Consider the following 20,452-nt stretch of genomic DNA (forward strand, 5'->3'; position numbering starts at 1 on the left):
TATCTACTGCCCAGCATTGTTAAAAAAGAGATATGCAGTAAGCCTGCGTTCCAAAGGTACATATCCAGAGATGAGCCCTGTGTCGCCATTTTCTTGAGGGAACATTCTTCCTGCATCTACCCTGTCTAGTCCTGTTAGAATTTGATAGGTTTCTATGAGACCCTTCCTCATCCTTCCAAATTCCAGCAAATATAATCCTAACCGACTCATCCTTTGCTTATAGGTCAATCCCGCCATGCCAGGGTGTAGTACCTGGGAGAATTGCGAGGATTGTCTTCCATGGAGCGGGGAGTTCTATGTGTCGATGGAGTGGGGGGGTTCTCCATGTGTGTGGAAGGTTCCATGTGGCCTGTTGACGGATCACGCCGTCCATGGGGGGGTTTTGGGATGGTGGTCCTTGTTTTTATCTCTTGAAAGTCGTGGTTGCTGGGGGGCTCTTGTTGGCACCCCAGCGGCATTGTGAAACATGGGAACCACCTCCAGCTTTTTTTAAAACTACGTTTCACAGTCTACAGTGTGAAAAGCCAGCAGTGGAGCTGGGAGGCAGCACAGCGCTTTTCACCTCTGAGTTGACATTTAGTCAAAAAAAACCCTAGAAAATTCTACCTCTAGGGTGGGGACCCATCATTTCTAGCTCAAAGGCAGGAATGCCACCCTGATACAAGACCATGCAGGGGGAATCCAGACTAAGATGGCAATGGAACATTTGTGATCTCTAGCTCCAGTGATTGTCGATGACCCTGTGCTGTATGATTGCAAAGATCCATTGAAAAGTACAATTTAAGACTGGTGTCACAGTCATAGGATACAGCAGTTGATGTGGTGTATCTGGATTTCAGTAAAGCATTTGATAAGGTTCCCCACAGTAAGCTATTGCAGAAGATACGGAGGCATGGGATTGAGGGTGATTTAGTGGTTTGGATCAGAAATTGGCTAGCTGCAAGAAGACAGAGGGTGGTGGTTGATGGGAAATGTTCATCCTGGAGTTCAGTTACTAGTGGTGTACCACAAGGATCTGTTTTTGGGCCACTGCTGCTTGTCATTTTTATAAATGACCTGGCTGAGGGCGTAGAAGGATGGGTTAGTAAATTTGCGGATGACACTAAAGTTTGTGGAGTTGTAGACAGTGCAGAAGGACGTTGCAGGTTACAGAGGGACATCGATAAGCTGCAAAGCTGGGCTGAGAGGTGGCAAATGGAGTTTAATGTGGAAAAGTGTGAAGTGATTCACTTTGGAAGGAGTAACAGGAATACAGAGTACTGGGCTAATGTGAGTTACTTGGTAGTGTGGATGAGCAGAGAGATCTCTGTGTCCATGTGCATAGATCCCTGAATATTGGCACCCAGATTGATAGGGTTGTTAAGGAGGCGTACGGTGTGTTAGCTTTTATTGTTGGAGGGATTGAGTTCCAGAGCCATGATATCATGTTGCAGCTTTACAAAACTCTGTTGCAGCCGCGCTTGGAGTATTGCATACAGTTCTGGTCGCCACATTATAAGAAGGATATGGAAGCATTAGAAAAGGGTGCAGAGGAGATTTACCAGAAAAGGCTGAGGACTTGAGGTTGTTTTCCTTAGAGAGAAGGAGGTTAAGAGATGACTTAATAGAGGCATATAAGATGATCAGAGGATTAGATAGGGTGGACAGTGTGACCCTTTCTCCTTAGATGGAGATGGCTAGCATGAGAGGACATTGCTTTAAATTGAGGGGTGATAGATATAGGACAGGTGTCAGAGGTAGGTTCTTTACTCAGAGAGTAGTAAGAGTGTGGAATGCCCTGCCTACAATAGTAATGGATTTGCCAACATTAAGGGCTTAAATGGTCATTGGATGAACATATGGATGATATTGCAATAGTGTAGGTTAGATGGGCTTTAGATTGGTTTTGCAGGTCGGCACAACATCGAGGGCCGAAGGGTCTGCACTATGCTGTAATATTCTTTGTTCCATGTTCTATGACACTACATATAAATATTTATCTATATATGTTTTACCACCAGGTGAGCATCCAAACTAATACTCAGCCTGCCACCCCAGTACGCCATCGCCACACCACCCACATTCAGATTCGTGAAAAGATATTTAATGCAATCTAAATAAATCAGTGCAAACCTCGCAGCATCACAGCTCCAAAGCAACAGCAGTGTATTAATGCAAGACCAAAGCGATCTTTGGTAGTAAGGAAATTAAATCAGTCTTGCCACTCCATGGCCGGGATTTTTACCATCCGGATCGGGACAGTTGAGGCTCAGAGAATGGAAATCCGTTGGCCTCGGGCAGGATTTTAAAACCCTTGCCCAAGCGAGGTCATAAAATTCCGCCCCATGTGTTTCAGGAATACCCATCATACTGTCTGATTACTCCAACTGGACCCCACTGCAGTAAATGCAACGGCAACATCAGTTTGACATGGATTAGGGCTTCCTGATCCTTGGAAAGTTGGTGTTCATTCCCGGGTTCGATTCCCGGCTTGGGTCACCGTCTGCGTGGAGCCTGCACATTCTCCCCGTGTCTGTCTGGGTGCTCCGGTTTCCTCTCATAGTCTAAAAGATGCACTGGTTAGGTGCATTGGCCATGCTAAATTGTCCCTCAGTGTACCCAAACAGGTGCCAGAGTGTGGCAACTGGGGATTTTCACAGTAATTTCATTGCAGTGTTAATGTAAGCCTACTTGTGACACTAATAAATAAAGTTAGACTTAAGTGTCAATAGCTGTGATTTTAAAATGCAAACTTGTTCAGGAACCATAAAGTTCAGCAGTGACACCAACTGCTCTCCCTGCCCCACTCCAGGCTCAATACAGTGCCTTCTCTCTCTGTGCTTAATAGGAAAGACGATGGCCTAGTGGTATAATCACTAGACTATTAATCCAGAAACTCAGCTAACGATCTGGGGATCCGGGTTCGAATCCTAATGGAGGTTGGTCCCACAACGCCACGTTGTTGGGGTGGGCTCATATAGAGTCCATCCCGCCAGCAACTTCAGTTTTCAACAGGCCAAGAGGTAAAAACAAGGACCACCCTCCACTCACCTCCCCCATCCCCCTGCTACATTGAGGGAGACCCCTCAATACAGCAGGTGGTGGAATTCAAATTCAATAAAAAATATCTGGAATTAAGAATTTGTTGATGACCATGAAACCATTGTCAATTATCAGTATAAATGATTGTCAGAAAAAACTTCTGGTTCACTAATCTCCTTCAGGGAAGGAAATCTGCTGTCCTTCCCTGGTCTGGCCTACATGTGATTCCAGAGCCGCAGCAATGTAGTTGACTCTCAACTACCCTCTAAAGGCAACTAGGGACGGGCAATAAATGCTGGCCAGCCGGCGATGCCCATGTCCCATCAATGAATAATAAAAATCAATATTGTGAATTCTGATTCCTGGAAATGAAGCATTGTGGATGATGTGTTGGAGAAAAGGCTGACATTGGCTTGGTGCAACATCGATTAGGAATGTGTGGAACATCTGCTGAGTTTAAATAAGTTTTTGCTCAAATGACAGAGAAATTTCATACAGTCGCAAAAACAGATTTGTTACTAATAACACATTCTGACTCAAATTGTTTGCTGGTGATAATGCAACATCTGACTCACCAAACTGGTGTTCCCAATCCTGATAAGATGATTTACTTTGGAGAAATGGGGGACCCGTGCATATACTGTCTCCAACTCCATGATATTAAACAATGTTGGCATCGCAATGATTGATGTGAAGAGGGTACAGAAGAGATTGGCTAGGATGTTGCCTGGTATTAGCTATGAGGAGAGGTTGGAGAAGCTTGGTTTTGTCTGGAGCAGCAGAGGTTGAGGGGTGACCTGATAGAAGTCTACAAGATTATGAGAGGTATGGACAGAGTGGATAGTCAGAAGCTTTTTGCAAGGATGGAAGAGTCAATTACTAGGGGGCATAGGTTTAAGTGTGAGGGGCAAGGTTTGAAACAGATGTACGAGGCAAGTTTTTTACGCAGAGGGTGGTGGGTGCCTGGAACTCGTTGCCAGTTGAGGCAGTGGAAGAAGATACCATTGTGACTTTTAAGGGGATGGAGATAGAGGGATAGGGTCCCCGGAATGGGAGAGGGTTTTAGTTCAGTTGGACAGCATGGTCGATGCAGGCTTGGAGGGCCAAAGGACCTTTGATTTGATTTGATTTATTATTGTCATGTGTATTAACATAGAGTGAAAAGTATTGTTTCTTGCACGCTATACGGACAAAGCATACCATTCAGAGAGAAGGAAATGAGAGAGGCAGAACGTAGTGTTACAGTCATAGAACATAGAACATAGAACATAGAACATTACAGCGCAGAACAGGCCCTTCGGTCCACGATGTTGCGCCGACCAGTTAAAAAACAATGACCCTCTAACCTAAACCAATCCCTTTCCATCCATAAACCTATCCACGGATCTCTTAAACGCCCCCAAACTAGGCTAGGGTGTAGAGAAAGATCAACTTAATACGAGGTAAGTCATTCAAAAGTCTGACAGCAGGAAGGAAGAAGCTGCTCTTGAGTCGGTTTGTACGTGACCTCAGACTTTTGTATCTTTTTCCTGATGGAAGAAAGTGGAAGAGAGAATATCCGGGTTATGTGGGGTTGTTAATTATGTTGGCTGCTTTGCCGGGGCAGCGGGAAGTGTAGACAGAGTCAATGGATGGGAGGCTGGTTTGCTAGATAGACTGGGCTACATTCACGACCCTCTGTGGTCTTGGCAGAGCAGGAGCATACCAAGCTGTGATGTAACCAGAAAGAATGCTTTCTTTGGTGCACCTGTAAGAGTTGGCGAGAGTCATAACGGACTTGCCAAATTTCCTTTGTTTTCTAAGAAAGTAAAAGTGTTGTTGGGCTTTCTTAACTATAGTGTTGGCGTGGAGGAGTAGGACAGGTTGTTGATGATCTGGACACCTAGAAACTTGACACTGTTCCCGTGCTGTACTTTGTTCTTGCTCAATTAATGCAGTTTTCTTCGCCAAAACACAAACTGATTCAGCTGCGGGTCTGAGGTGAATTTGCAGCTTAATTGATTCTCTATCAGTATGAAAAAAAAATGTTCACTGTGACAGTGAAACATTACACAGATCTGTGGGACTTTGCCTCCACACAGTAGCTTCATTATTTTAACAGCAGAATTCAATCTGCAATGCCGATAACAATTGAATTCTCACCAGAGTTAATGATAGTATTAGGCTTCTCGGCCTTCTGGCTAAGATCAAGCATCAGTCGGATCAAGCCCGAGATGGGGTGCAATGCCTTACCTTGTCTGCTCCGATCTTGCTTATCTCTCTCGTGGGGACCATGAATTTGATTCAATTTATATTTGGTTTTTGGAGCAAGCAAAGAGATGGATTAACCCAGTCCACTCAGCATTGGCTTTGTACCTTCATGAATGGAATATTTTTTAAAAAATAAGGTGTTCGGGCTTGAGAGACCCTGAAATAGTAATGGCAAAGTAGTAATGCCCACATGTTGATGTAAGAGAGAGTCACATGACCTGGAGTCCAGAAGGAGAAAGTTCATGGCTCAGGCTGAGTAACACTTGTAAGTTGGTACAGCTGTAAATAGTTAAGCTCATGAATTAAACCACTTATTGTTGTTTAGACATAGTTGTGTACAGCAATCTTTGTGTGCTAATGTGGCCCCTTTAAGGGGTGATCCTTTGTGGGTCATGTGATCAGGCTGGAACCTTTGGAGAGGTCACTTGGGAAATAGGCCCAATCGGGAGCGAGGGTGGTCTTAGGAGGAGGAACATCTTCAGTTGGAGCCAGGAAGGAAGTTAGTGTGGACGTGTGCGAGACTTTTCTGTCAGACCTATTATAGAAAGGATATTATTAAACTAGAAAGAGTGCAGAAAAGATTTATTAAGATGTTGCCAGGACTTGATGGATTGAATTATAAGGAGAGTCTAGATAGACTAGGACTTTTTTCTCTGGAGCGTAGGAAGCTAAGGGATGATCTTATAAAGGTCTATAAAATAATGAAAGGCATAGATCAGCTAGATAGTCAACATCTTTTCCCAAAGGTAGGGGAGTCTAAAACTAGAGGGCATAGGTTTAAGATGAGAGGGGAGAGGTACAAAAGGATCCAGAGGGGCAATTTTTTCACACAGAGGGTGGTGAGTTTCTGGAATGAGCTGCCAGGGGCAGTAGTAGAGGCGGGTACAATTTTGTCTTTTAAAAAGCACTTAGACAGTTATGTGGATAAGCTGGGTGTAGGGGGATATGGGACAAACATGGGCAATTAGGACCAACTTTGTGGTACTAAAAAGGATGGCATGAAAAAGTTGTGCTGAAGGGCCTGCTTCCGTGTATAAACGTTTATAATTCAATGACTTAAGTTGGGTATACATTATTTTGGTGTCACAGTAGTTAGCACTGCTGCCTTTCAGCGACAGGGACCTGGGTTCGATTCCCAGCTTAGGTCACTGTCTTGCAGAGTTTGCACATTTGCCCCTGTACCTGTGTGGGTTTCCTCCGGGTGCGCCGGTCTCCTCCCACAGTCCAAAGATGCGTGGGTTAAGTGGATTGGCCATGCAAGTTGCTGTCCACCATGGCTATGAGGAATGCTGTGAAGCTGAGAGCACTCTCCCTCCTCCTAACTCTAGAGAATCAGAGAATCCCTACACTCTAGAAGAGGCCATTTGGCCCATCGAGTCTGTACCAACCACAATCCCACCCAGGCAAGCCCTATTCCCATTACCGCACACATGCTAATAAAAATATACACAACCATTTGGTGATGACTGCTTGCTACTGTGCATCCATGCCTAACAGAAGCTGACATTACTCCATTCAAGGGAAGCCTAGTTTCCCTGACATTAATAAAGGCAGCAAGCCGTTCACTAGCACAGATAAAGGATCTTGGCTTATTTCATGCATAGACATCCAACATCAATATGTCTAATGGCATCAGCTATGATTGCTGGCTCCACACTGAAATCAAACCCAACTTGTACCATTATATCTCATATTCTGTCTATGTGTGTGTGTGCGAGTGTGTGTCGGTGTGTGTGTATGTGCGTATGTGTGTGTGTATATGTGTGTATGTATGTGTGTGCGTGTATTTCTCATTCTATCTCCCCCTTGTGTTTGTCAGTCCCTCTCTGTAAATGCATGCTGATGGCGGCCTCTGTTTAAAGTTTATTTATTATTGTCACAAGTAGGCTTACATTAACACTGCAATGAAGTTACTGTAAAAATCACAGAGTCGCCACACTCCAGCACCTGTTCGGGTACACTACAGGAGCATTAACACGGCCAATGCACCTAAACTGTGCATCTTTTGGACTGTGGGAGGAAACCAGAGCATCCGGAGGAAACCCCCACAGACACGTGAGATTCCACACAGACAGTGATCCAAGCCAGGAATCAAACCCAGGTCGCTGGCGCTGTGAGGCAGCAGTGCTAACCACCGTGCCACTGGGTGATGAACACTATAAGCAACGTGAACCGTGGCTTAGCCAACCACTCCTGAACTGCGGATCAAAAATAGCAAACCTCGCAGAGAAAAACTAAATTGAAGTAAAACAAAAGTTTTTTTTCTTCTGAACGTTCATCTTGTAGTTCCAACACTTTATGAGTAATTTAAAAACAGATTATTTTCCAAATGTGAAGCCCTGTTGAGCCAAACATCCGTGTGAGCAGAATATGGTACTGAAATTCTCATGTTCTCTGAAACTCCTGGCTGTTCAGAACCAGAAGTGAATATGTGATAATACGGGTGCTGACACAGACATCAGATTAGCCATTTCCAAAGGTGGTGGTAAATTCTTCCTAGGGTTACTTGACTAATTGCATCAAAGGTCATTGCACAAGGTTACCCTTCTTTTGATTTGATTTGATTTGATTTATTATTGTCACATGGATTATTATAGAGTGAAAAGTACTGTTTTTTGTATGCTATACAGACAAAGCATACCATTCACAGAGAAGGAGAGAGTGCAGAACATAGTGTTACACTCATAGCTAGGGTGTAGAAAATGGTCAACTTAATACGAGGTAGGTCCAGTCAAAAGTCTAATGGAAGAAGTTGTTCTTGAGTCAGTTGGTACTGCCTTTTGTATCTTTTTCCCAACAGAAGAAGGTGGAAGAGAGAATGTCTGGGGTGTGTGGGGAACTTGATTAAGCTGGCTGCAATATGGTTGAGTCTCAACTGCCCTCAGGCAACCAGGGATGGGCAATAAATGCTGGCCAGCCAGTGATGCCCATGTCCCATGAATGAATAACAAAAATATCTAAAGTATTCACTTAGTTGGACAGGTCACAATGCACCAAATGTCCTCGAACATGTGCAGTTACACATCGCAGTTTATCCCCATTTAACCAGGGCTGAACTAAACAGACTTCCTGTTCTTCCTGACTATACTGTAAATTTGCTCAATATTTACTAAATGCTTTGCTTGCTCTCACCAGAGGGAACAGAGGGTGGGAGGCATGGTGGTGCAGTGGTTAGCACTGCTAACTCACAGCGCCAGGGATCTGGATTCGAGTCTCAGCTTGGGTCACTGTCAGTGCGGAGTCTGCACCTTCTCCCCATGCGTTTCCTTCAGGTTTCCTCCCACAGTCTGAAAGACCTGCTGGTTAGGTGGATTGGCTGTGCCAAATTCTCCCTCAGTGTACCCAAACAGGCGCCGGAGTGTGGCGACTAGGGGATTTTCACAGTAATTTCATTGCAGTGTTAATGTAAGCCTACTTTTGATACTAATAAACAAACTTAAGGGTTAACAGGTGCTGTGTCAGAAAGCTTGATACTCAGCGCTGAGTTGCAAACTGTAAATAAACTAGCCACGCTATCACGGATTGCAAGGGTTGTCGATAACAACTAGATCTGGGATTGGATTAGTCAGTCATGTAACTCTGTTCTCAAGCCAATTCTGAGATGATAGAACACCAATTGTCTACAATTCTTTGATGAAATCTTCACAATCCCTTTACGATGTTGGCCTGGTGGCATTGCTAATGCATAATGGATGTGACCAAAGGGTAGGAACATCAGTGCAGAGTTTCAGGATATCATCTGATCCACTGTACTTCAGGTCATTATAAACTAATGCATCTAAGTGTTTGGTTACTGGCAAGTCATTTATGGCAATCACCTCGAGAAGATCCTATAAAACTAATTTTTCACATCTATCCTGAGTGTTCCGCAGGCCTGCGGTAAGATGTTAGTTCTGCTTAAAACAGCAAGAAGACGTCACTGAGATTAGATCATATTTCAGGCTGACAACTTGTATTTGCTATTCAATGAACTGTTCTTTCCAATTGGTCATGGTGGATCGATTAGGTCCCACACATTGGGTGTGGACTGTAATGAAGCCTGTTGGAGTAGCCGTAGAAGCACAGAAGGAGGCCATTCAGCCCATCAAATCTGCACCAACAAAAATCACCCTATCCCCGCAACCCCACATACTCACCCCACCACTACCCCTGACATTAAGGGGCAATTTGTTATTGGCTGATCAATCTCACCCGCACATCCTAGGAGTGTATGGTGATGGGGGGTGATGGGGGGTGGTGGGGGGTGGTGGTGGAGGTGGGTGAGTGGGAGAGTCGTTTGGGATACCAATTCCTGCTTAGTTGGGATGGGATGGGATGGGAAGGGTCCAAAGTGGGAATTCTGCTCAGTGGTGGTGGGGTGTCAACTCAACTCATTAATGATGACTTGAGGGCAATTATCAATAAGTTCTTTGGGATTTAATGATGGGTCTGGGATTTAATGGGATGAGCATGGGTTATCTGCATCTCCAAAGAATGGACCAGGAATTCCTGCTGAGTTTTCCTGCACTCTCGTGGGAGGTGGGGAGGAGGGGGCAGTAGGGGGCTTAACTTGCACTCAGTGCCTGATTGACGGACTCGATATTGAGAGTTTGGGGGGGGGTGCGAGGGGGTTGCTTCCTGTAAGACAAACCCCTGCTCTTCCATCTGACCTCCCCCCACTCCCCTCTCCACCTTGCTCTCATGCCCCCTCACATCACTCTGGTAATAATCCCTGGTCAAGGCTTCACTGTCATACTGGCACCATCCACCACGCCTGGTGGCGCTGTCAGCAGGGATGAGCTGGCCTAGCTCTGATTGGCCAGCAGCTTTAGGGGGGTGGGGTTTCTGCCCAACTGGCACCTTGGTCTGATGTTGTCTGGATAAGTGCCTGATTGGCTGCCTGAAGAGAAGAGGGGGAAACCCCGCTCACAAAGACTCAATATCATCCAGCGATGCAGCTAAAGTGTGATTCACACCAACGCTATAGTTAAGAAAGTCCACCAATGTCTCTACTTTCTCAGGAGACTAAGGAAATTTGGCATGTCCACTACAACTCACACCAACTTTTACAAATGCACCATAGAAAGCAATCTTTTCGGTTGTATCACAGCTTGGTGTGACTCCTGCTCTGTTCAAGATTGCAAGAAATTACAAAAGATCGTGAATGCAGCCCAATCCATCAAGCAAACCAGCCTCCCATCCACTGACTCTGTCTATGCCTCCCACGGAAAAGCAGGCAGCACAATAAAGGACCCCACACACCCCGGACATTCTCTCTTCCACCTTCTTCCGTCAGGAAAAAGATACAAATGTCTGAGATCACGTACCAACCAACTCAAGAGCAGCTTCTTCCCTGCTGTCATCAGATTTTTGAATAGACCTGCCTCATCTTAAGTTGAGCTTTCTCTACACCCTAGCTATGACTGTAACATTACATTCTGCACTCTCTCCTTTCCTTCTCTATGTCCGGTATGCTTTGTCTGTAAAGCACGCAGGTATGGCAATATTGGACTCTGAAGACAACAAAGCCAGTAGGAAATTGCTAAAACTATAGAAAGCATTAGTCAGACCACACCTAAAATACTGTGAACAGTTTTGGTCTCCTTATCTAAGGCAAGATGTATTGGCATTGGAGGCAATCTGGAGAAGGTTCACTGGGTTGGTCCCAACATGGAGGGATTTTATGAGGAGAGGTTGAGTAATTTGGGCCTGTACTCATTGGTATTTAGAAAAATGAGGGGTGGCCTTATTGAGACATATAGGATTCTCAGGGGGCTTGATAGGGTATGGGTGAAGCAGTGGTTAGCACTGCTGCCTCACAGTGCCAGGGTCCCAGGTTCGATTCCCAGCCTGGGTCACTGTCTGTGTGGAGTCTGCACGTTCTCCCCATGTCTACGTTGGTTTGCTCCAGTTTCCTCCCACTGTCTGAAATACATGCTGGTTAGGTGCATTGGCCATGCTAAATTCTCCCTCGGTGTACCCAAACAGGTGCGGGAGTGTGGCGACCAGGGGGATTTTCACAGTAACTTCATTGCAGTGTTAATGTAAGCCTACTTGTGACACTAATAAATAAACTTAGATACTAAGAGGCTGTTTCCCCTTATGGGAGAGTCTGGGACCAGAGGCATAACCTCAGAGTAAGACAGAGATGAGGAGAAACTCCTTCTCTCAGAGGCGAGTGAATTCTTTAACACACAGAGCTGTAGGGACTGGGTTGTTAAGCATGTTCAAGGCTGAGATAGACAGATTTTTAATCAGTAAGGGAATCAAGGGTGTAATAACCTCAAGGATTGGCTCCACTGGTTTGCTTATAAAACATAATGATTTATTATCGCTATAAACAACTACTTATAGAATGCTTTGAAAGGTCTTTTTATACTCAGCTCTTGGGTCCAACCGCTGGGACAATTCCCAACACATCCCAGTGAATCCCCAATTCTATCCCTGATTGGACTAGTGGAACACATGACTCCTCCCTCAGGGAATTACCACACTGGATTTTGGGGATAAGGTGGGAAGGTGGAGTTGAGGATTATCATGCCAGATCAGTCATGATCTCATTGAATGGTGGGAGCAGAATCATAGAACATGGAACAGCACAGCACAGGGACAGGCCCTTCAGCCCACAAAGTTATGCCGAACATGATGCCACATTAAACTAATCTCTTCTGCCTGCCCTTGGTCAATATCCCTCTATTCCTGACACATTCATGTGCTTATCTAAAAGACCCTTAAATACCCCTACCATATCTGCCTGCACCACCACATTCCAGCACATTACAAACACCTACCGCTCTCTGTGTAAAAAACTTGCCCCTCACGTCTCCTTTGAACTTACCCCCTCTCACCTTAAGTGCGTGCCCCCTAGTATTAGGCGCTTCAACTCTGGGGAACAAAGTCTGACTCAATCTATGGCCTCTCACAATTTTATAGACTTCTATCAGGTCTCCCCTCAGCCTCCGCTGCTCCAGAGAAAACAACCCTAGTTTGGCCAGCCTCTCCTTATAGCTCATATTCTTTAATCCAGGTAAACCTCATCTGCACCCTCTCCAAAGCCTCCACATCCTCCCTGTAATGTGGCGAACAGAGAGTGTTCACTACAGTCACAGTTATGGCGTGTCAAGAGAGCTACAGCAAATGGCTTTGTGCAGGCAAGTGAAATGCAGAGATTCAGGAGTCAACCAATAATGCAGCCTGTTATGAACACTGTAATCACAGAATGGTTCATCATCAAGGACAGAGAACGTTCTGGAAGTGTTTGTGTTTTGAAAGACACTGGGTGTCCAAGCCGCGTGTTTCCTGCCAGTGGGAGGAGGCGTGTTTTGTTAGCGGTGGGATTCTCCGGTCCCACCGTGGTCAATGGGAATTCCCATTGAGGTCACTCCATGCCGGCAGGAGACCCGCAGATGGGGGTGCGCTGCGGAGAATCCCGCTAGTGTGAAGGGCTGGAGAATTCCGGCCACTGTCCCTGAAAGGGTGAATGCAGGATTTTGATTGCTGTATCCATTGTTCTCAGTTTCCAGTTTTCTAACTGACAACTTGCACCTTCCTTTAGCCTCAACAATAACTTGGAGAAGAGAGGTCTAGATTTCCGCTATCCTCTGTGGGAATAAATACTTCCTGGCATCAACTCTGAACAAAAAACATAAAAGCAAAATACTGCGGATTCTGGAATCTGAAACAATGCTGGAAAATCTCAGCAGGTCTGACAGCATCTGTGGAGAGAGAATAGAGCTAACGTTTCAAGTCTAGGTGACCCTTTGTCAGAGTTAACTCAACTCTGAACGGCCTGGCTCTGATTTTAGGGTTATATCAGCTTGTTTTTGTTATGTTGTGGCTTTCTCACATTGCCGAGGGATTTGAGGCTTTGGGGTGACAGGGCAGCATAACGGTTAGCACTGCTGCCCCACAGCATCAGAGACCCGGGTTCGATTCCCGGCTTGGGTCACTGTCTGTGTGGAGTCTGCATGTTCTCCCCGTGTCTGCGTTGGGTGCTCCAGTTCCCTCCCACAATCCGAAGACGTGATGGTTAGGTGCACTAGCCATGCTAAATTCTCCCTAAGTGTACCCGAACCGGCATTGGAGTGTGGCAACTAGGGGATTTTCACAGTAACTTCATTGCAGTGTTAAGGCAAGCCTACTTGTGACACTAATACATAAACTTTAACCTGTTAGAAGCAGATGGCATACGTTGAGCAGTGAAACTTAGGTACAGGAGTCTTGTTGCTCTGGAGCAGAGCTCCAATCTTCACATACTTACAACATGGCTTCTGGGAGATTCTGCCTGTGAGAGGACTCCACCCTCTGGGGGGTGATCACTCACTCTCGATGTCCCATTGGTTCCCCCAAGTCAGATGACTCACTTTAAGAACATATGAAATAGGAGCAGGAGTAGGCCATCTAGCCCTTCGAGCCTGCCCCACCATTCAATAAGATCATGGCTGTGGATCAGTTCCACTTTCCCGCTTTCTCCCCATAACCCTTAATTCCCCTGTCTATCAGAAATCTATCTACCCGTGACTTAAAAATATTTAGCGAGGTAGCCTCCACCACTTCAACAGGCAGAGAATTCCAGAGATTCACCACCCTTTGAGTGAAGAAGTTCCTCCTCAACTCCGATCTAAACTGTGCCCCCTTATCTTGAGGCTGTGCCCTCTAGTCCTGCTATCCTTTCTAAGCGGGAAGAATCTCTCTACCTCTACCCTATCTATCCACTTCTGCTGCACTTTCTTAAAGAGACGGACACCACATAAGAAGAAATTATTATTTTTTGCCTTCTGCTCTTTGATGGTTTGAAGCAGCCTATCAAATCACTCCTGAATGTTCTACATAGAGCACAGTCTCTGCAACTTGTCCTCAAAATTTTTGACCATTCTAGAAGTTACCCAAATCCTGGAAGGAAGCATACAGGAATCGTGCAGGCTCTTTGCGAATGCTGCCGGGCTTTTTCACATCAGGAATGGCGGGATCGGGGCGGAAGGGTGGGTCCCTATTTTCTTGGCAATGGTGAGTATCCTCGCTGGGAGCTCCAAAAGCCCAGCTAGAAACTGCCACACTGGGAGGTAGGTGCCAGTTCTCTGCTTCCTCCTACTCAAGGCGGAATTTCTTCCATAAAATTCTTTGGGGATCGACCAGGCACAAGGGTGGGACCCTCAATGGTTTCAGCCATTTCGATGTTGCATCCATTGAAGATGTAGGACGGGATTTTCCGACCTCGCTCGCCCCAAAACTGGAAAATCCCACTTGAGGTCAACAGGCCTTTAAGTGGTCTGCCCCCTTGCCTGTTAAAATTCCTATGGCGGGTGGGATGGGAAAATTCTGCCCATAATGGGGACATGTTTGGATCATCAAAGGACCTTGGTTGTTTTTTTCCAACGTTCAGAGGGAAGAATGTTAAACCTGAAAAAAAAACTTTAAAACTTAGGAAAAAGTTTGTAAGGTCCACGGGACTATGAAAACCAGTGAGATTTTTGCTTCCCAGGAAGCAGTCTTTGTTTCAAATGTATTTGAAAAATTATTGGCAAATGCAGAATGGTTGTGTCATTGGGCTTTAGTCATCCAGAGAATGAGAGTTCAAATCCCATCGTAGCTGTTTTATTAATTTGAATTCAATTTGTTTAAAAATCTGGGATTTAAGAAAAGATGAATTAAAATTGATTTATTTGATTGATATCCTACCATGTTAAACATTAATTCCCTCCTGCATCTATGAAATGCACTACAGCAACTTACCAAGGCTCCTTAGGCAGCACCTTTCAAACCTGTCACATCTGGGCAGCACAGTGGTTAGCACTGCTGCCTCACAGCACCAGGGACCCAGGTTCAATTCCAGCCTTGGGTCACTGTCTGTATGGATCTTGCACACATTCTCCCTGTGTTAGCAAAGGTTTCCTCCAGTTCCCTTCCACACTCCAAAGATGTGAGGGTTAGGTAAATTGGCCCTTAATATTCAAAGCTGTGGGATTAGTGGGATAAATGTGTGGAGTTAGAGCAAGGGGATGGGCCTGGGTAAAATGCACTGTTACAGCATTGGTTCTAACTCAATGGGCCGAATGGTCTCCTTCTGCGCCGTAGGGATTCTATGATTCTATCACCTAGTAGGACAAGGGCAGCAGATATATGGGAACACCATCACCTAGAAGCTCCCCTCCAAGCCACTCACCATCCTGATTTGGAGTATCACACTGTTCCTTCACTGTAGCTGGGTCAGAATCTTGGAACTCTGTTCCTAACAGCACTGTGGGTGTACCTACACCAAAGAAACAGTATGATGACACATTAGTTAGCACTGCTGCCTCACAGCACCAGGCACCTGGGTTTATTTCTGGCCTCGGGTCACTATCAATGTGGAGTTCGCGCGTTCTCCCCATGTGTGCCTGGGTTTCCTTCAGGTACTGCTAGTGATGCCCACGTCTCGCAAATGAATTAAAAAAAAATGTGGTCATGAAATTGTTAAATTGATTGTTAAAAGCCAACTGGTTTATAGACATCCTTATAGGGAAGGATGTCTGCTGTCCTTGTGGACTTGTCCTGTCTGTCACTCCAGTCCCACACCAACGTGGTTGACTGATACTGGCCTTACATGCAAATAATTCAGTTGTATTAAACTGCTACAAAGATCTTAAGGCAAGAAAAATAAATGTCAGCCTTGGCTCGGAGAATAAACAAAAGCACAAAACGGAAGATACACAAAGTTATTTCAACATTTTCTAATGTTACTTGGTTTCTGCCCCTCTTAAGTGTCTCTAATTTTTGCAACACAGGTACCCATAAGGAAATTCAATGCTTAAATGATGAAGAGAATACCTGAAGATCGTTTTGCTTTCTTGGTCTGCCAACGTGGACTCCAATACCTTTGATTTGATTTGATTTGATTCATTATTGTCACGTGTATTAACATACTGTGAAAAGGAATTGTTTCTTGTGTGCTATACACACAAAGCATACTGCTCATGGAGAAGGAAACGAAAGAGTGCAGAATGTAGTGTTACAGTCATAGCTAGGGTGTAGGGAAAGATCAACTTAATGCAAGGTAAGTCCATTCAAAAGTCTGACAGCAGCAGGGAAGAACCGTTCTTGAGTCGGTTGGTACGTGACCTCAGACTTTCGTACCTTTTTCCCGACGGAAGAAGGTGGAAAATATCTGACAACACAGGGGCTCCCCACAAAATGATTTCCATTCTTCAACACAGTGTTCAGTGGCCAAACTAAATCAGCCCACAAGCCATTGCAGTGTTAATGTAAGCTTACTTGCGACGAATAAATAAACTTCAATAAACTTTAAAAGTTTAATGTGACTCCACATCCATGGCATGGTGGTTGATTTGTGAATGCCCTCTGAAATGGCCTAGCAAACTACTCAGTTCAGGGGCAATAAATGTCAACGGCCCCGTGAATTAATTGTAAAAAAAAAACCTCAGCACTGAACTCCATCTGCTCGCTTCTGCCCATTTCTCCATATATTATTCTGACGTCTACAACTGTTCACATTGTCATTCACTATGTAGCCAAGTTTCACAGCACTATTACAACCTCGGCAGCAGGATCCCTTCGTAAATCACCATAATGAACTCTTTTGCAGATGAGCATGTTAATGTCGCAATGAAGTGCATGCTCCAGATGGAAGTGAGAGCAGCCATTACAAACTGGGAAAAGGTTAGGACATTATTCTTAAATATACATGGGAAAGTGTGAGGTTATGCACTTTGGTAGGAAGAACCGAGGCGTCGACTATTTTCTAAATGGGGAAGGGCTTTGGAAATCTGAAGCACAAAAGGATTTGGGAGTCCTGATTCCAGGCTCTCTTCAGATTAATATGCAGGTTCAGTTGGCAGTTTAGGAAGGCAAATTCAATATTAACGTTCATTTCTAGAGGGCTAGAATACAAGAGCTGGCATGTACTACCGAGGCTGTTCTGGTCAGACCCCATTTGGAATATTGTAAGCAGTTTTGGGCCCCATACCAAAGGAATGATGAGCTGGACTTGGAGGGGGTCCAGAAGAGGTTCACAAGAATGATCCTAGAAGTGAAGGGTTTGTCATGTGAGGAGCTGTTGAGGAGTTTGGGTTTATACTCGATGGAGTTTTGAAGGATGAAGGGGGATCTAATTAAAACTTACAGAATACTGAGAGGCCTAGATAGAGTGGATGTGGGGAAGATGTTTCCACTAGTGGGAGAGACTAGAACTTGAGGGCACAACCTCAGGTTGAAGGGATACTCCTTTAAAACTGATTTGCGGAGAAATTTCTTCAGCCAGAGGATGGTGAATCTGTGGAACTTATTGCCACAGAGGGCTATGGAAGCCAGGTCACTGAGTGCCTTTAAGACAGAGATAGATAGGTTCTAGATTAATAACGGATCAAGGGTTGCGGGAAGAAGGGGGTGAGAATTATATCCGTCATGATTGAATGGTGGAGGAACTCGATGGCCTGAATGGCGTAATTCTGCTCCTATATCTTACGGTCTTGTATAAGATTTGGTTTCCTCCTGTGTGGGGCACAGGAAGGAAAAAGGGATTCTGTGTTGTCTGGATTCTCTGAATAAGCTTAGGATGAGGAAAGACCAGCTCCGAATTCCTCCTTCAAGTCACCACCCTGCAAATTTAGCTGGTCAAACATCCCAGCCATGTGTCTCCCACCGATGGGAGGTGACACATTGTTTGCTAGTGGTCGGATTATCTAATCCCGCTGGCTTCAATGGGAATTCCACAGGCAGCACTGCGCTGCCGGTGGGACTGTGGAATCCTGCCGGTGTGAACGGCTGGAGAATTCCGGCCTACATCCTGTCGACAAGTGCCGTCAATGACAAAGTCCATCCAACTAGACCAGCGCTTTGTCAGCACAGAAAAGTGAAAGTTGCTGTTGCTGCATGACCGTGCCAAGATTTTCTTCTTGCTTCCAGCTCAAAAGAATGCTGTGTCCCGTGTTAAAGTTAGCACATTTATGGTAAATAGTCCTTACCAGCGCTGACTGTGATGGCCTCCATGAACTGATCCCGCCAGGAATGCGTCCCCACCACGAGTGCAAGGTTCGTCTTCTTTATGAGCTTGTCCACTGTGCTCTGAGGGTTCAAGCACACAGAATTAACCAGTGGTCAAAAAACTTGTCATCAAATCACAGTAGCATACAGCATAAGAGGAGGACATTTGGCCCATTCTACCTTTACTAGCTCTTCGAGAGAACTATCCAACTACCCACTCATGGAATCCCTAAATCGCAGAAGAGTCCATTTGGCCCATCGAGTCTGCACCGACTCTTTGATTGAGTATCATTCTCAGGCCCTCTCCCCTCCCTATCCTTGTAATCCCATACTTTTACCCTGGCTAATCCATCTAACCTACACATCTTGGGACACTAAGGGGCAATTTAGCCTGGCCAATCCACCAAACCTGCACATCTTTGGACTGTGGGTGGAAAGTGGAGTACTCAGAGGCAACCCACGCAGACAGGGGGAGAACGTGCAGACTCCACTCAGACACAGTATGAGCACCAGGTTAAAGTCCAACCGGTTTATTTCGAATCACGAGCTTTCGGAGCGCTCACCTAATGTCCAAGCACACAGCTAAGTGACTCACCTGAAGGAGCAGCACTCCGAAAGCTCGTGATTCCAAATAAGCTTGTTGGACTTTAATCTTATGTTATGAGGCTTCTCACTGTGCCCATCCCTGTCCAATACCGGCATCTCCACATCATGGTTACCATCCAAACATTCACATAAGGCCGGAATCGAACCCAGGTTCCTGGCGCTGTAAGGCAGCAGTGCTAAACTCTGTGCCATCATGCCACCCCCACTAATCAATGAACAGAATATATGAGTGGTACACAATCTAGAGTTTAAAAATTAATGGTGCAACGCGGCAGTGCCACCTTCTCGGGCAAAATTCTACAGAAGAACAACTTGCATTCTGTTACACTTTGCTCATCTGCTGTTGCCCCAACAGTCCTTCAATTTACATAGAATCGTAGAATCCCTATAGTACAGAAGAGGGCCATTCAGCCCATCGACTCTGCACTAACAACAATCCCACCCAGGCTCTATCCCCGCAACCCCACATATTTAACCTGCTAAGCCCCCTGACATTAAGGGGCAATTTAGCACAGCCAATCCACCTAACCAATCCGTTCACCTTTGGACTGTGGGAGGAAACCGGAGCACCCGGAGGAAACCCACTCAGACACGGGGAGAACGTGCAAACTCCGCACAGACATCAAGCCAGAAATCAAACCTGGGTCCCAGGCACTTTGAGACAGCAGTGCTAACCGTGCTGCCCTTATCTACTGGAGTTTTATTGAAATGAGGACTTATCATTGAGGTGACCTTGCCAGGTTTAGTGGCAACTTCCACTCCCCAGTCCCGCATTCATCCTCCCTCTTCCATGAAAATCGAAGCCATTGTGGCACATGACAGCATGAATTTCAGCATAGTGATCATTGCCCGCAGCAGAGAGACAACCCTTCTTTAAAATTCATGGGGCTTTGTGCACTCAATGCTTCAGCAGGTGGCTTGCTTAACTCACTGCCTGAACTCTGCTCTTCTGAATACTGATTCACTGAATACTGATTAATCTACACGGATTAATTATGTTATCATTATCTTCCAGCAGTTCCAGCAAACAGCTGATTGATTTATGTGCGTTGTACAAGGATTGTGCCAGAGTTATGCACCTCACAATTAGTAGATTCATTCCTTTGTGCCAGCCAGGTCACCTTGCATTATCATTAAGAGACTCCCCTGCTGTACAGTTCCAAAGCCATCAGTTCGCAAGAAACTACAAAGAGTTGTGAACACATCCCTGTCCATCACCCAAAGCAACCTCCCATCCACTGACTCTGTCTACACTTCCCGCTGCCTTAGCAAAGCAGCCAGCATGATCAAGGACCCCACGCACCCCGGACATTCTCTCTTCCACCATCTTCCATTGGGAAAAAGATAGAAAAGTCTGAGATCAACGAACTCAAAAACAGCTTCTTCTCTGCTGCCATCAGACTTTTGAACCTTACATTAAGTTTCTCTAAACTCTAGCTACAATTGCAACACTACATTCTGCACCCTCTCTCTATGGTGGATGGATAGCTATTTTCTTTATTTAATTAGTCACAAGTAGGCTTACATCAACACTGCAATGGAGTTACTGTGAAAATCCCCTAGTTGCCACATTCTAGCACCTGTTTGGGTACACTGAGGGAGAATTTAGCATGGCCAA

At 45.4% G+C, this 20,452-nt stretch overlaps 1 protein-coding gene across 2 annotated transcripts in view; it reads right to left on the bottom strand.

Annotated features, from left to right (window-relative positions):
• slc8a3 (solute carrier family 8 member 3) overlaps nt 1-20,452 on the bottom strand; it is a 408,213-nt gene that overhangs the window by 16,220 nt on the left and 371,541 nt on the right. For both annotated transcript variants that reach the window (XM_080202059.1, XM_080202058.1), the window contains exon 6: nt 18,210-18,309. In XM_080202059.1, coding sequence (XP_080058185.1) covers nt 18,210-18,309 — 100 coding nt within the window. The remainder of the gene's footprint in view (nt 1-18,209; nt 18,310-20,452) is intronic.

The sequence above is a fragment of the Carcharhinus amblyrhynchos genome, chromosome 14 (genome assembly GCF_965287045.1).
Source record: "Carcharhinus amblyrhynchos chromosome 14, sCarAmb.v2.hapA, whole genome shotgun sequence".
In the NCBI taxonomy this organism is placed as follows: domain Eukaryota; kingdom Metazoa; phylum Chordata; class Chondrichthyes; order Carcharhiniformes; family Carcharhinidae; genus Carcharhinus; species Carcharhinus amblyrhynchos.